This window comes from Mchenga conophoros, linkage group LG19, assembly GCF_057382185.1.
Source record: "Mchenga conophoros isolate Kocher_MC1m ecotype Shallow Benthic linkage group LG19, M_conophoros_male_GT1.1, whole genome shotgun sequence".
Lineage (NCBI taxonomy): Eukaryota > Metazoa > Chordata > Actinopteri > Cichliformes > Cichlidae > Mchenga > Mchenga conophoros.
Window position 1 is genome coordinate 24,854,504 of NC_140544.1, and position 16,046 is coordinate 24,870,549.

At 39.6% G+C, this 16,046-nt stretch overlaps 2 protein-coding genes across 2 annotated transcripts; both read right to left on the reverse strand.

Moving 5' to 3' along the window:
* Nucleotides 1-7,711: 7,711 nt before the first annotated feature.
* Nucleotides 7,712-9,904, reverse strand: gpr65 (G protein-coupled receptor 65). Its single transcript, XM_085257983.1, has 2 exons — nt 9,792-9,904; nt 7,712-8,798 (listed from the first exon to the last, which is right to left on the reverse strand). The coding sequence occupies exon 2, from the start codon at nt 8,786-8,788 to the stop codon at nt 7,823-7,825; it is 966 nt and encodes a 321-aa protein (XP_085114109.1). The 5' UTR covers nt 8,789-8,798; nt 9,792-9,904; the 3' UTR covers nt 7,712-7,822.
* Nucleotides 9,905-10,189: 285 nt separating this feature from the next.
* LOC146552353 (G protein-coupled receptor 4-like) lies at nt 10,190-11,529 on the reverse strand. The gene has a single exon (XM_085257589.1). It carries the CDS (start codon nt 11,516-11,518, stop codon nt 10,577-10,579), a length of 942 nt encoding a protein of 313 aa, XP_085113715.1. The 5' UTR covers nt 11,519-11,529; the 3' UTR covers nt 10,190-10,576.
* Nucleotides 11,530-16,046: the final 4,517 nt, after the last annotated feature.

The window sequence follows — 16,046 nt, forward strand, 5'->3', positions numbered from 1 at the left end:
GTCAAATTACAGTTATTTACAGAACAGAAACTGCAGTTTTAGGCACTGAATTATTTTTTGTCCTTTGTGCTGATTTATGTTTGGGCATTCAGTTTTATTTGCCTTAATAAATAAAACAAAACTTTTAAACTAGTTTTTGACAAATTTCTAAAATGTTTGTATATATTGTTTTTATGATGGGTGGTTTAATACAACACTATTTCAGAAAAGTGTTGCAGAAAACTGAAGGCCATGGTCTTCATGCACATGCACCCTGCTTTAAAATAGCTGACAGCCCTAAAAGAAAGAAAGAAAGAAAGAAAGAAAGAAAGAAAGAAAGAAAGAAAGAAAGAAAGGAAATGCCATGGAGACAGGTCAGTGAAGAAAGAGAAATTATCTGCATTTAACAATTGGTGTTATCTGTGGAACTTTCTTTCAGATAGTGATGTGATCTCATCCTGCTGCACTCCTTGTTTTCTCTTTTGTCTTTCATTGTCTCTCTGTCCCCTTATCTCAATGGCTTTCCTACACATGATGAATCACCAGCAGATTTTAATCTCACTCTTGAACATTATTGCTCTGTGTCAGTCATTAGTCTACTTACTCATGTGTTCAAACAATTAATCAGAGTCGTCTATATTGTAGAGGACGGTGAACTCATTTGATGGACGCGTCTGTGTGTGATTGAGCTGGTAATGAAAATGCCCTACAGTAAGACTCACAAACCAAACATATAAAGTTAGGTATCTGACACAGCAAAAATGCTAAAAAATAATATGCAGCATACTTTCACCCCACACACACTTACAACACGAGAGAAACAACATCGAACTCAACATAAAACTATAAAAAAGAAAAGAAAGCAAAGAAAAAGATCCTCATATTGTCTCACTTTTAAATATTATAATATTTTTAACAAATTCTTAACTTTGTGCCTCAATTGAATATAATGAGGATCTGACGTGGGTACGGCAGCATGGTATACATGTACACGCTAAGGTTAATATGCCAAGTCACACATAGAAAACTGGATGAATAAAACACACTTTACCAAAACACAGTGGAAATAACTGTCAAGAGTTGGGACATAATAACTTTACAGTAATTTTACATTGACTCTTGGAGGGATCAGGTCACTTCCTGAAAGTAAATTTTATTTCTAAAGCTAAACTAAAACTAAAGTGCTTTAAACTCAAACAAACAAACAAACAAACAAACAAACAAACAAACAGTTTCCCCCAAACTTAAATAAATAAGTAAACGTTCTTAGCGTGATGCTTACATCTACTGACAGTATACTTCTAAATCTCGCAGTTGGGGCATCATGATGAGTGGATTCTTAAATCTGGCTTCACCCAAAGGCCTCCTTTGTGTAAATGGTCCTAAAGGTAAGTAAGAATAAGGTTGTGGGGATGTTTGACTTTGATGTCTATTGAACTGATATGTGATTTATCATTTTTATCCCTCAGAGTCAAACAGTCATGATGCTGCATAATTAAGAGTTAAGAGTAAATATCATGGTTAAATGATATACCTTTGCCAAGCTTGTGACTCTGTAAACTACTACACCTCATTTCCTGTTCTGCTCCCCCACTAGATGGCGCAGTCAGGGTTAAATTCATTGAAGGTTAAATTGAATTTGCACACACAAATGTGTTGTTTGTTTTTGATGCTGCAAACATTAATGAGTGGGACTAATGAACATCCAAGCTTTTAAACCTTCCCTCATGCCAAAAGCATTTCTTATGGCTTCAGTTTTCCCTCATGCACAATGACATTTAAGGAGACTGTGACTGATGTCATCCATCAGCGTTAGTGCGTGTATGAATGTCCATGAGAGCATGCGTATCCCATCCAAAGCGGCCAATAACATGCGTGGGCACACATCCTTATCTTAGCAAGGGTAATCAATGGGAGGATAGCGGGTCTGAAATAAATTCACACACTGTTGTAAACAGATCCAGAAGATGGATTATAATGGAGAAATCTGCTCAGTTTCCTTCCCGTTTGCAGATGTTTAAAATGACCATGAATGACTCACAATGAAAGCATCAGTGGAGGTCAACACTTTTTATTTATTTCTATTTATGTATCATATCTTTACAGTCATTTACAAAAAGAATCTGCAGTCTAGACTGCGGCTTTTCTCCAACTTAAAATTTAGCCCAGCAAACTATGTGACAGAGACAGGCCTGCCTCATGTTCATTATTCAGAATGGTTGGAATATCTATGATATTTTTGGTAATTTCCCAACAGCATGAGTGAGAAGATACAAACAACACTGCAGAAAAGAAATTGCATAATAGCTAACACAGCCTAAATTGTAATAATAACTTTTTAGAAAAGCTTACAGTACAGTGTATTTAGCCTTCTATTTCTGGTCTGACATTTGGACTAGCAAAAAGAAAAATTCCCGATAGTGATGTGTGAGAATATTATCACCACATGATGGCAGCGTACTACATCTTGTGCTACATTATCTGTAGACCAGGTGCAATGCACAGGCACTGATAAATGCTAATTAGTAACACACAAGTGAAGTAGGAGAATTTCACCCACCATGAGCACAGACTTCCTGGATGAGCTGCACATCATGCCAAATTATTTGTGAGATAACTGCAGTACAAACTCTCCAAAAAGCACAATGCTACAAAGCTTTTAAAACGGGAGTCCATTGACCCTGACGCTATAATAATGCTCTCCACGTTATGAAATAAAAATGTTTACAGATTAGAGAAATTATTTTAGGTGACAATAACTGGCTAATTTTAACTGAAATGCCAGCTAGACGGATCCTCAAGTCCATGTTGGTGTAAGTGCACTCTGTCTCCTAATTTAAATGCTGCATTGATGAGCAAATTTCATTTTACTTGAACTCAGTGTGATTAAACCAGAAGATAAAAACAAACAAAAAAAAATGTAGTGAAGTGAAAACAGCGAAATAAAACTTTAAAAAGAAGTAAACCACCACTGAACATTCACACACACCCTCAGCACAATTTAAATTTGGGAACTGCACCTGATGACCTGAGAGGCCTGATTGGTTATAGACACTGAGAGAGTCAGAGATGTGTGATCTGTATTGAACTGGGAGCCTATCAAGTGACTTCAATACTGGGGTAATGTGGAAATGACTGTGTATGTGTCATGATTCTGGCTGCAGCATGCAGAATTCTTTGAAGTTTTGGATAATCCTGCAAATAGACCTTTACAGTAGTGTAACTTACTTAATATAAATACACGGAACAATTTCTCATAGTTACTATTACAGTAGACTTATGTAACTTTTGATATATTTTTAAGTGATAGAAAGCAGCTATGGCAACCTGAGATAATGGTCCAAAACAATGCCATGGTTTTTGACTTGAAAATGATATGCAGAATTTAATTCCCAAAAAGAAATTCATTCAAATTTAAAGCACTAAATTTATCACAGTGAGTAACCAATACCAGCTAAAGGAATATGCAAATTTTCCGACATTTGAATTGCTGGTTGTTTCCTCTAACACGCTTTCATACAAGACAAAAAAACCTAACCTAACAAAAACTACTATTTGATACATATTTCATATGTTGCTGATATATCAAATATGTAGTGCATACAAACAAAGTTTCATTTCAAGGAAAGAAACCTGTCACCTGTGACAGAATTTCATCAAATACATTAAACTAATACATAAAGAGGGCTCCACTACAGTACTCATAGGTTCTTTCCCCTACTTGGACATGTGATTATATCTTGCCTCCAGGCTTTGTGGGGTTGTTTTCAGAACAAATACTTGTGAGGAAGAGACAAGTGTGAAAGTGCTAAAAGCGACAGGAAGGATAACACAGAAGAAATGTTGGAGGGAGTGTCAGACAGGGCCTAGAGGAGCAGAGCAAGCTTGACATAAAATATCACAGGAGGGAGATATGAAACCTGCATAACAACTTGCTTGACAACTGAAATAATGAAGTAAAGTGTAATATGATGTCATTTATACAAGTCAAGGAAAAAAGGTGCATCACAGAGATGGCTACACTCTGTGGTTACTTACAGGTACACCTTGCTAGTACTGGGGTGGACCCTTCTTTGCCTTCAGAGCTTCTGTCTTCATGGCATAGATTCAACAAGGTAATGGAATCATTTCTCAGTTTATGGTCCAAACATGTGTGGAAACAATTCAAGAAATCAGTTTGAGATGAGTGTACCCATGATGGGCACACTGTGGTAATAAAGGAATAGGCACGGTCAGCAACAATACTCGGGTAGGCTGTGGGGTATAATTGGTGCTCAGCTTGTATTAAGAGGGCCAAAATCTGACAACATTGCACCAACACCACCAGCCTGAGCAGCTGATCCAAGGTCGGATCAATGTATGCTTTCTTCTAGTTTACGCTACATTTTGATAGTATCATTTGAACATTGTAGCAGACATCAAGACTCATCAGAGCCGGAAACATTTGCCCTCTCTTCTGATGTCTAGTTTTGGAAAGCCTCCGTTTTTTGTTCTTAGCTGACAGGAGAGGTACCCAGTGTGGTCTTCTGCTGCTGTAGCCCATCTGCTTCAAGAGTCCACACACTGTGCATTTAAAGAAGCTCCTCTGTATAGTTTGGTTGTAACAAGTGGTTATTTGAGTTGGTGTCATTTTCAGATCAGGTAGAAGCTGTTTGACTGTCCTTTGACAACAAGAAGTCATTTTCACCATTTTCATTTTCTAGGTGAAAATGGCTTTTGCTATTTTTTCAGATCCTCTATGAACCTGAGTGATGGTTGTGCAGGGAAATCACAGTAGATAAGGAGGTTTGAATTTCTCACATCAGCCCACCTGACACCAACAACCTTATCACATTCAAAGCCACATATGTGATCTACTGTCCAGATGCTCAGTGTGAACTTCAGCAGGTTGTCTTGACCGTGTCTAAATGCCTAAATGCACTGAGATGTTGCAATGTGATTGGCTGTTTAGATTAATGATGACTAGATTAATAAGCAATTGAACAGGTGTACCTAATAAAGTGTCTGGTGAGTGTATATGATGGGTTTAAGTGACACTGCGCGAGCTGTCTAAGCCAATAGTGCCAAAAGAAATATCTAAAAAAAAAAACAACTCCAGGGTTTGTCAGGTGGCCACAGGCTCTTTGTCCGTAATGAGTTCTTTCTTTTTCCTGTCACTGACTATAATGTCAGCTGACATCAATCAAGCAGTACAGAAATTTATTTGTTAGAAAGCACAAGACACAGACCAAAAAAAAAAATTCTTCTGCTTGAAAAAACAGCTAATGGAGCACGAGTCTATGAGGTCATGTCAGGGGGGCTCATATCAAACTGAGAGTGAGGTCACATTTTTAAGTGAAAAATTCATTTCAGTTCAATTTTATTTCTGTAGCTTTGAAGAAAATGTGTCTGAGAAAGATGGACTAATTAGGGGTAACTGATTTTACTAATTAATGGTCTAAATAAGTACCAAGAAAAAGAGTAACCACGAAAAAAGGAGACCTATCTCAGGACCTGTACACCTCCAGGACATTGCGGCGTGCAGCTCGGATCTCAGCTGACCCTTCTCACCCTGGACACAGTCTGTTTGACCTGCTCCCCTCAGGCAGGAGGCTCCGGTCCATTCGCACCAGAACCTCTCGCCATAAGAACAGTTTCTTCCCCTCTGCTGTTGGACACATGAACAATAACCATATGACTGTTCCCGCTACTAACACATGACCCTACGCTGTGTTCACTGCATCATTCCATGTTTGGCACTGATCACCACCTGCACTCATGTATATATCTTTCAACGTAGCACTCTTAATTCTTATTCTCATGTATATATCTCACGTATAGCTCATGCACATATCTTTCTACGTAGCACTTTTAATTCTTATCCCTACTTTTATTTTTTCATGTCTATTTAAGTGCTATTTATGACACTATGTTTGCACTGAAGCACCGCAGCAATTTCCTAATGTTGTAAACCTGCTCAACATTTGGCAATAAACCCCTTTCTGATTCTGATTCTGAATAGAATAGGATCGAGTGCATGTACATGTATATATTACCCTGAGTACTCCCATAGTACACCTGCAAGCCACAGCTTCCAGCGCTAGGATTGGTCAAAGTGTAGTTATACTTCCTGACACACTGATTCAATACTAGCTTTCCAAATGGCAGTAAGGTGGACCCTCACATAATGGGAGCAATTTAAGCCAAGCTGTCAGCGGTCTTCATTGCAGCACCATATCTCAGTTTGCACTGCTTCATCCTGTTACATTTTTGTACAGTCAGACCACCAGTGCAATTTACTGCCTCATTCATCCATCATTCCTGAGAGAGCAGGCTGTCTGACACGTGCCACTGCTGAAACGCTGCCAACATCCAGGCAGAGGAAGGGCTTCACTAACAAAACCTATTGATCCAGAGGTACTTGTCTTCTCTGATGTGCTTACTTTACTTACAAAGATGCCAGTCTGTTACAGAGTCAAGGGGAACTGAAGGTGAAGGCTATTCAGTGATAGGCGATGCTTATCTGATAGTCTGGATGGAAAAAAAGAGGCAAAAAGAACACTCAGGTGGAGCACATGCACTTTCCAGCCTTTGTTGTTGTGTAACAGCAACCTGAGGAGTGTGTCACTTTAAATACATGTGGAAAAAAAAGCAAAGCCTTCCCATCGAGCACCTTTGAGTTTTTATAATTTTCTTTTCTTTCTTTTGAACAACACTTACCATCGTTTTTTATTTTATTTTAAGATTTGTCTGTGGACATGTGGATTATCACCATCACAATCTTGTTTTTCTGAAGTTTTCTGAAACACACAAGTGAAGTAGGAGAATTTCACTCACCAACACATGAGCACAGACTTCTTGGATGAGCTGTCAGGACAATGAACTGCATATCATGCCAAATTATTTGTGAGATAACAACAGTGCAAATTCTCCAAAAAGCACAATGCTGCAAAGCTTATCTCTTAAAATGGGAGTCCATGGATACCGACTCACTGTTGGTTAAGAACTCAAGCGGTCATTTGGGGGAGCTGCACTTCTTCTTTTTTCTTTCTAAGTTTTCATGCTCACATTAAGATGACTCAACTCCCATATGGATACCAGCAAATCTGCCAGAGACTAGGATGCTAAGAGAACAAACACTGACAAATATTTCACAAAGTTCTTTTATTTACAGTGCTTTCAGTTAAAGTTTAAGAGTGCAAACATGAATATATCATTCACTCTGACAATTGAGAAAAGTGCATTATTTGAAAAAGAATCATTTTAGATCATAATGTTGTGTGCGTGGTGATGGAAAGAGCAAATTTATTTTGGTTTGTTAAATGCAAATGTTCTTTCCACATGGCACCTGACCCAGACAGTTGTCTGACAGAAAATACAAACAACGTGACTAAAAAGCTGAAGTGAAACCACTCCGACCAGTAACTCGCTGATAAGAGACAAAATCAGATCAGCAGTTGCAAATAAGCACAGGCATTTAAATATCTCTTTTCCAGTCTTGTTGTCCACTCACGGAAGTAGTAAGTCACTGCTAAGGATTTTTATGATTTTAATGAAAATCAGAAGGTGCGATCAAAACAATGTAACCATTTGCACTGAGTAGTCACTGAGCTTTATTAAAGTAAAGAGCAAACATTTCATCAGTTTTCTGAAATATAAGTTATAGGATAATAAAAAAAAGCTCCCGATCATTTCCTCTAAAACTGCAAAACTGCACTGAACTCTGCAAAAGATGTGCTCTCTGAATGCCTTTTTTGTTATTTTTAGCCATGCTCCACCAATCCACAAAGTTCAGTGAAATTCTGCTGGTATTTTTTTGCATAACCTTACTGACAAAAAGTTTTATATGCCTCAATCCCTATGGTTAAATAGGTAACAGAATTCCTCTCTTCTTTTCCTGCAAAAAGAGGACAATCTGACTGGCACATGCCTGTCCTGTGCTAGTAATGAAGCAGTAAAGCAGTGGGTCGGCAAGACAGTTAAGGCTTGATAGGGCAACGCTGATCTTGTAGGGATAGAGGATCCATGCAATGTTCCTGCAGTCATTAACCAGTATGCGAAGAAGCATCATGACATGAATAGGTCCGAAGCAGAACAAAAGGCCAAGAAGAACCAATGTTAATAGCTTTAAAATCTGCTTTTGTTCCTGCTTGTCAGTGGCCTGATTGGATTTTACAGCTGTGCAAATCCTCCAGGTGGAAAAGAACACTAGGAGAACTGGAATAATAAACCCCAGAAAGAAGCGCATTACATTAGCCCGGAGGAGAGTCGCTGACAGTGGACTAAAAATGTCAAAGCACACTGAAAAGTTTTTCTTTTCATGGTATGAGTCCTCCCAGGAGATGGTGCTGGTGTTGAAACAGACCACCAACAACCAAATGGTAACAGTGACTGCTGCTGCAGTGCTAACTTTCCTCCACCATCTGCACTTTAATGGGTGAACCACTGCTAAGTAGCGGTCAACTGCAATGCAGCAGAGGAGAGCTTCGCTGGTGTAGAAGTTGGTAAAGAGAATGTATATGGACAGCACACAAACATAACGCCCATGGATCCAAACTCCTCGCCACAGGAAGTCCAACCAGAGAATAAAACAAACAGTGAAGGTTAGGTCACTCAGCGCCAGACTGAACAGATACACACCGAGCTCGTTCCTCCTTCTAATGTGCTGCCAGGATACGTAGAGGAAGAAGGTGTTGGAAGGGATGGCGATGGCAACGACAGCCATGTAGAACAACAGAAATGAACTTCTCCCGGCTGCGTCGTCGACCAGGTTACATTCTGAATGATTACTGGTCAAGGTTGAGTTTTCCATTGTAGAGGTTGTGTTCATATGCTTACACCTTGTAGAAAAATAAGGAAGCAATACATGAATGGATGTAAATACACAATACCTGTAAGAGTCTCTACCAAGTTCACAGACCTGCCACATGACTACATCTCAACTCATGAAAGGACTTTTTAAAGTTGGCAAGTCTGACACCACTGGGAACTACAAATTATCAATGGAATGTGAAAATGGAGAACTCTACCTATGCACTATTTTTTTAAAAAGAGGAAAATTTACTACTTAGAAAGAATAGTTGAAAGATGCTGTTTAGTGTAAGCCCTTTTGTTTTGGTAGTTTAAGATTAAAAGGCAGAGTGTTTCAATTGTGCGGATTGATTTGACATTCAGCATGAGTGTGAGTCAACCTTATGCAAGTGCAATTAAATTGTTACAATAGCCTCGCTTTTGCAGCATTGGGTTGTTTACCCAGTGTTTTGAGTTCATGGAGTTTTTAGTTATATTTGAATATTTTCTGTTCGCTCTTAGTTTGCTTTATTTGCCCCGACCCCACTTTTTCCTTAGTAACCATTTATTTTTGTTTATATTGTTCTACATATATATTTCCCCATTTAGTCTTGTTCTCAGTTCCTGGTTGCTTTAGAGTTTTTTTTTTCCTATGTCAATTCCCCTGTAACAAACTCATTCGTGTCTGTTTCCCTGTTATCACGTTTCACCATATACCTTACTGTAAAACAATTTCCTGTCATTTTTACAAGATTTGTTTAGGCTTTGGTTGTGTGCTATTTCAATGAACAAGCTTGCTACACTGGCACTGTGTTTCACTTTTCCTCACAGTTACATTTCCTGATATTGTCTACCACGAAAAACATGTGAAAAGTTGCAAATACAACTTTTCCTAAGTACTCTAAATTCTCAGTTATATTGCAACATGATAGAAAATCCTAAGGTCACATTTTTATTGCAATGGAATTATTTGATAGGGGCTTGTTAAATTTTTTTTTATAGTATTCCTTTAAACCATAAAGTCATATTAACAAAGTACTTACTCTGTATCAAGTTGTATTTCCACTCAAATTTCTATAAATTCTTAGAATAAAACCAATAAAACAGATGAAAGGCTGACGTATTCTGTTTCTTCGTCTTCACCGCTTAATCAATCTGCTAGAAAGAAGAGGAAGGGTCAGCAGCTGCTGCATTTTATCCTTAACAACTGTATCATTTACTGGGTGACAGGATATGACAAAACAAACTACAGGACCAGGTAATTTTAATTTAAGCCCATATGAAAGTGTGTGTCTCTGTTTGGCGTGTCAACAGACATGAACTCAGGTAGAGGTGATGCCAATAATCATCCCATAAAGTGATAGATGTCTTTTCAGCTCGTTGTTTGAACAGCGCAGATATGTCTTTATGGTTTTGTTTCAATGACTGCACGCTCTAAAAGAACAGATGCTTTTTTTTATTAGTATCTCATGGAAGCATGAATAGCTGTCAAGTGTTATAAATACAAGTGGTTAGTAGGAAAATTCCACAGTGTGCTTCTCTTTGTGCAAAAATACACTCAAATATTCAAGTGCAGTGATACACAATAATACTGAACACTGGATCAAAATGAAACTATTAACACCACAGCCAAATATTTCAAATTACACAAATCACAGTTAAAATTAAACATCACATTAAAGACAAATATACAGAAGAAATAAAAAAAATAATTAATATGCCTAAACTTAGATCACATGTAGGTTACATATAGGTTGCACAGCCCCAAATAATAGTTAGATTTTCATTATATTTACATTTTATGTTGAAAGAAGGGGAAAGAAATCATTCAAACAGAGCTATCACTGTGCTTTCCACGCATAAAAAGCCACCTCACATTTTGTGCAGTTTTCTTAATCTCTGTCTTTGCGCTCTCATTGATTAGACAGTATATTATAGGATCCAGTGTACTGTTTAGCGTTGTGGTGGCAACTGTCACCATGAATGCACTTTTGAGCCTAGTTGCCCAGACGCAGGACCCAGGCTCCAGTATAGCCCTGAGCAGCATGACCAACTGGTAGGGCATAAAAGACACTATGTAGGTTAGAAGGAGTAGCAATAACAGCCATCCCACTTTCCTGCGGTCTTCCACTTGGATGGAGGTGTTACATTTGATAGAGCGCATGATGTTATGATAGCAAAAAGTCATGATGAAGGTAGGAACCAAGAAACTCAAGGCGAACCTTGTAAGGGCAACAGCGGCATCTTCTTGTGTCATGGGTATCTGCTGATCACACAAGTATCTTGAAGCTTGCAGCGCCCCCATGTGGTGAAGTAAGACAATGTGGATGGCAATCTCCAAAGCCCAGACAGCTATACTCACAAGCACTGCTGTCCTCACCTCCCTGATCCAGTTAAAGTGGAGTGGGTAGACCACTGCCAGATAGCGATCAGCACAGATGCAGCAAAGGAGACCAGAACCAACAAAAAAGCTGTTGTACATGATTACAGCCATGAGGTTGCAAAGTTCGTCACCTATGTGTTGCCCCATGGCCTGTACTATCCAAATAGGCAGAGTGACTGTGTATAGTAGGTCAGAAATGCACAGGCTGACAAGATAGACTGCCATGCTGTTCCCCTTCTTCATCAGCATCCAGGCCACATACAGAGACAGGCAGTTGGCTGGAAAGCCCACACTAAAAAAAAGAGAGTACGCCGTTGGATACATGTACCTCTGCACCGAGGAGTTAGCCGTGCATGAGTTTGTGTTGTTGGTGATCGTCGAGTCCATCCTGACACAGCGGTGACTGAAGCCCGAATGGGAAGCTCATTCGATTCGAGATCTGAAAATGCAAATAATGGGGAAGTGTTGTTGTGCTCAAAATAAAAACAGTGTTTGATGATTTACGGAAGCTGTCCTGTTTTTACAGTACTAAGCAAAATGTGCTCATCAAGTTTCTTAATTCCGTGTCCGAGTACTGGTGAATGTAAAATCCCACAAATGCAACAGAATTAGAAAACACTTCACAAGTATATGTTTGTGTTTTTTAAACCGTGGAAATGTGCCAAAATGTATCATTTACTTTATTAGAGTGTCCCCATTCTATACACTCTGTATAACTTTCCAGGAACAGCATATATTTGCATGTCATGGCGTTCTGCCAGTGTAGCTCAGAGGATTAAAGTGGGATATGGCCACTGTAAACACTGCAACAGTTACATCCTTTTTGCACACGCTCTTTTCTACTCTGTAATATTCCTGTTAACGTTCTTGATATTTATTTATAATCAACTCTGTCAATCCTTGATATTTATTATTGAGTGATCTGTGTATATTGGGCTATTGCTTAAATGTCTTAAATGTGTAACATATGCTATTGTTAAATAGTGTAGTCTGTTTCTGTTACTGTTATTTATACTGCAGCAACTGTAACCCACATAATTTCCTTAGGGATTAATAAAGTATGCTGATTCTGGTTGATTAATTCAACTTCTGAAAGTGAAAAAGAAAATAGGAATACTGCGTTTATTTAAGTCTAAAATCTAATTTTAATGTAGTGAAGTAGATTTTGAGTAGGATTTTACGTGATGTCCGCGAATGCAGCACTGACATCCACACCTTCCCAGCTGATAATTAGCGGCCTTATAAGAAACAGCTGCGCTTCACTATGCACGGAGGCATTTGGTAGTCTGTTCTATCCAAGGTGGCTAAGCGCGTTAAGTGGTTAAGCGTTGCAGAGCGGTTTGATTTCTTCAGGAAAGCCGCTCATTCTAGTACTGCCCTTAGAGAGTGTTAAGTGGGACTCAGTCGTCAAGGGTGGAACTTGACGACTGTTTCCCTCTTTTGTTACAGAATTGTGCCATACTGCTGCTGTCTTGTTCAGTCTTGTTCGCTTTTATTCTGTCTTGTTGTGGCCTGTTGTCATCTTATGGACTGGCCTTGACTGACTCCTGGCTTTATAGTCTTTTACTCGGAATTGTTTGATATATTTTAATCTTGCGTTTATAAATAACTGTATCTTAGGGTGTGTTTGTTTTATTTCTCTTTTATTAATTTGTTTAACGTTTTATGCTTTGTTTTGTTGCTTTAGTGGAGGTGCGGCCGCTTGTTGAGGGGCTAGGCACGTGAGATGGAATCCCCTCCCCGATGCGTGAGAGTGTACACACCGGGCATAGGTAGACTGCACCATTTAGATTTCAGTGTGAGTGACAGTGAGGTTTGCAGTGGAACTATACGGGTCAGTAATTGGTGGCACCCTTGGGAACTCCTCTAGGTTGCCTCCTCAAGTCGTCGTTCTCCACTATTTGTTTAGTTATTTTATTGAGCAGTTATTGTTCTAGGGTAGCATCGTGACAGCGAGCCTGGTCATTTTAATCACTGTTTGTTAATAAAGTCTTCTAATTGACAGTCTTGCGGTCTCAGCCCTGTTACCTTAAGAACTTTTCTGATTTTACAGTTCTGTTTTTTAGTATTTTCCGTAATAAATTTTGATTTGTAAAATTGATCAGCCTCACCTCTGCTATTAATAACGAGCCTGTGGGCTTTGATAGCTAGTGTAACATTTACATTGGCTATAGAAATCTTTCCTGGGGTGTAACTCCCTCCCCAGGTGGCGTTGTCAACATCCTGTGGTCTCCTTAACTAGTTATCCTCCTTCGCGCCACCACATTAACAAAGGTACTCGGCTTGAATCAGTAAAGTAACGAAAAAAAGCTTTATTTTCTGTTGCCTATATTGTAGAGGGTGACTTTGCTTCTAAATGGGAAAATGAGTAGGGAAGAGGTTTGTGGGATTCAGTAGGCAGCAACTCACAATCATTTCTATTGTGGGCTCCAGTAGATTTTCTTGGTGTACAGGCTCTGATAACCTGATCTGCTGCTGTTTGTGGATGTACACAACTGAATTCAACAAGATGTCTGCAGATGTTTCATGCGTTGTCCTGTATTTCCATTCTCTACGCTGACAGTACACTACGTGCTGTCTTTTTTTTTTTTTTTTCTCTCTCCTAGGTGGCATGAAGGTGGAATCATTGATTGAATCTAAGCATCATCAGCTTAACTTCAAATTCATCTCTGCTACACTTGATGCAACTTAACTCTGACCATGAAACCACAGCCACACGGCAGTCACACACTGCACTTTACTTTGAATTCACCACAGTTCCCTCTGAACTGGCCCCTGCAGGGCCAGCTGAATACTGAAGTTCTGCAACCACAACTTGTGGACACCTGCAGTTGTCATGGTGCTGTGCCATCTCTTTGTGTGCCACATACCCTGTTGATTGATAGGTGAACAGGACTGCCTTTCATGTGTTACTGTTTAGGCTTTAATCTGTTTCCTGTTCGAAGGCCCACAGTGACCTAAAAATAACTGCCTTCAAATCTGTTAAACCAAAAGTAATGAGCCTGTTGTAAACATGTAAAAAGTGAAAGAACAGAAATTTGTTTAAAAATGTAAGGAGTAAAAAGCTGTCAGAAAAATAAATACTCAAGTGAAGTACAGCCTCCTGAAAATTTTAAGTGCAGTAACAAAATATTTTATTCTTCGTTACTTCCCACCTCGGGATATTGCAATGTGCACTCTTGAGACAAAGCAGGCATAGACAGCCCACTAACCACATATCTTGCATAGAGAGCTGGTTCCTGCTTACCAAATAAAGGCTTGTTGGAGTTGCTGCTATCCAGTGTATAAAACTCATGCCATCTCTGATTTGTGGCCAGATCTGCTCTAAATGTCCCATGTAGTGGAACACAGACATTTAACTGTGGCAAAATTTAGGAAGTGCATTTTATTTAAAATGTTTTGGTGGTTTCTAATAATAGAATTTGACATTGACATTGCACAGATATAAAGTAACTGCAGACCGCTTATAAATCTGCAAAATGTTAATTTTTCCTACTCAAGCTTTGTTTACTTCCATACTTTTTGTCCACATCCTCACTTGTAGTCACTGGCCCACCAGGGGAGGCTCATGCCACAGATTGAGAACAGCTACTTTTAACAGCTCACTGAACCTGAAGTATACAGGGAGTGCAGAATTATTAGGCAAATGAGTATTTTGTCCACATCATCCTCTTCATGCATGTTGTCTTACTCCAAGCTGTATAGGCTCGAAAGCCTACTACCAGTTAAGCATATTAGGTGATGTGCATCTCTGTAATGAGAAGGGGTGTGGTCTAATGACATCAACACCCTATATCAGGTGTGCATAATTATTAGGCAACGTCCTTTCCTTTGGCAAAATGGGTCAAAAGAAGGACTTGACAGGCTCAGAAAAGTCAAAAATAGTGAGATATCTTGCAGAGGGATGCAGCAGTCTCAAAATTGCAAAGCTTCTGAAGCGTGATCATCGAACAATCAAGCGTTTCATTCAAAATAGTCAACAGGGTCGCAAGAAGCGTGTGGAAAAACCAAGGCGCAAAATAACTGCCCATGAACTGAGAAAAGTCAAGCGTGCAGCTGCCAAGATGCCACTTGCCACCAGTTTGGCCATATTTCAGAGCTGCAACATCACTGGAGTGCCCAAAAGCACAAGGTGTGCAATACTCAGAGACATGGCCAAGGTAAGAAAGGCTGAAAGACCACCACCACTGAACAAGACACACAAGCTGAAACGTCAAGACTGGGCCAAGAAATATCTCAAGACTGGTTTTTCTAAGGTTTTATGGACTGATGAAATGAGAGTGAGTCTTGATGGGCCAGATGGATGGGCCCGTGGCTGGATTGGTAAAGGGCAGAGAGCTCCAGTCCGACTCAGACGCCAGCAAGGTGGAGGTGGAGTACTGGTTTGGGCTGGTATCATCAAAGATGAGCTCGTGGGGCCTCTTCAGGTTGAGGATGGAGTCAAGCTCAACTCCCAGTCCTACTGCCAGTTTCTGGAAGACACCTTCTTCAAGCAGTGGTACAGGAAGAAGTCTGCATCCTTCAAGAAAAACATGATTTTCATGCAGGACAATGCTCCATCACACGCGTCCAAGTACTCCACAGCGTGGCTGGCAAGAAAGGGTATAAAAGAAGAAAAACTAATGACATGGCCACCTTGTTCACCTGAGCTCAACCCCATTGAGAACCTGTGGTCCATCATCAAATGTGAGATTTACAAGGAGGGAAAACAGTACACCTCTCTGAACAGTGTCTGGGAGGCTGTGGCTGCTGCTGCACGCAATGTTGATGGTGAACAGATCAAAACACTGACAGAATCCATGGATGGCAGGCTTTTGAGTGTCCTTGCAAAGAAAGGTGGCTATATTGGTCGCTGATTTGTTTTTGTTTTGTTTTTGAATGTCAGAAATGTATATTTGTGAATGTGGAGATGTTA

What these genes read in the sequence shown, in the direction of transcription:
- LOC146552353 (XM_085257589.1), bottom strand. Translation starts at nt 11,518, where the DNA reads ATGGACTCGACGATCACCAACAACACAAACTCATGCACGGCTAACTCC.
- gpr65 (XM_085257983.1), bottom strand. Translation starts at nt 8,788, where the DNA reads ATGAACACAACCTCTACAATGGAAAACTCAACCTTGACCAGTAATCAT.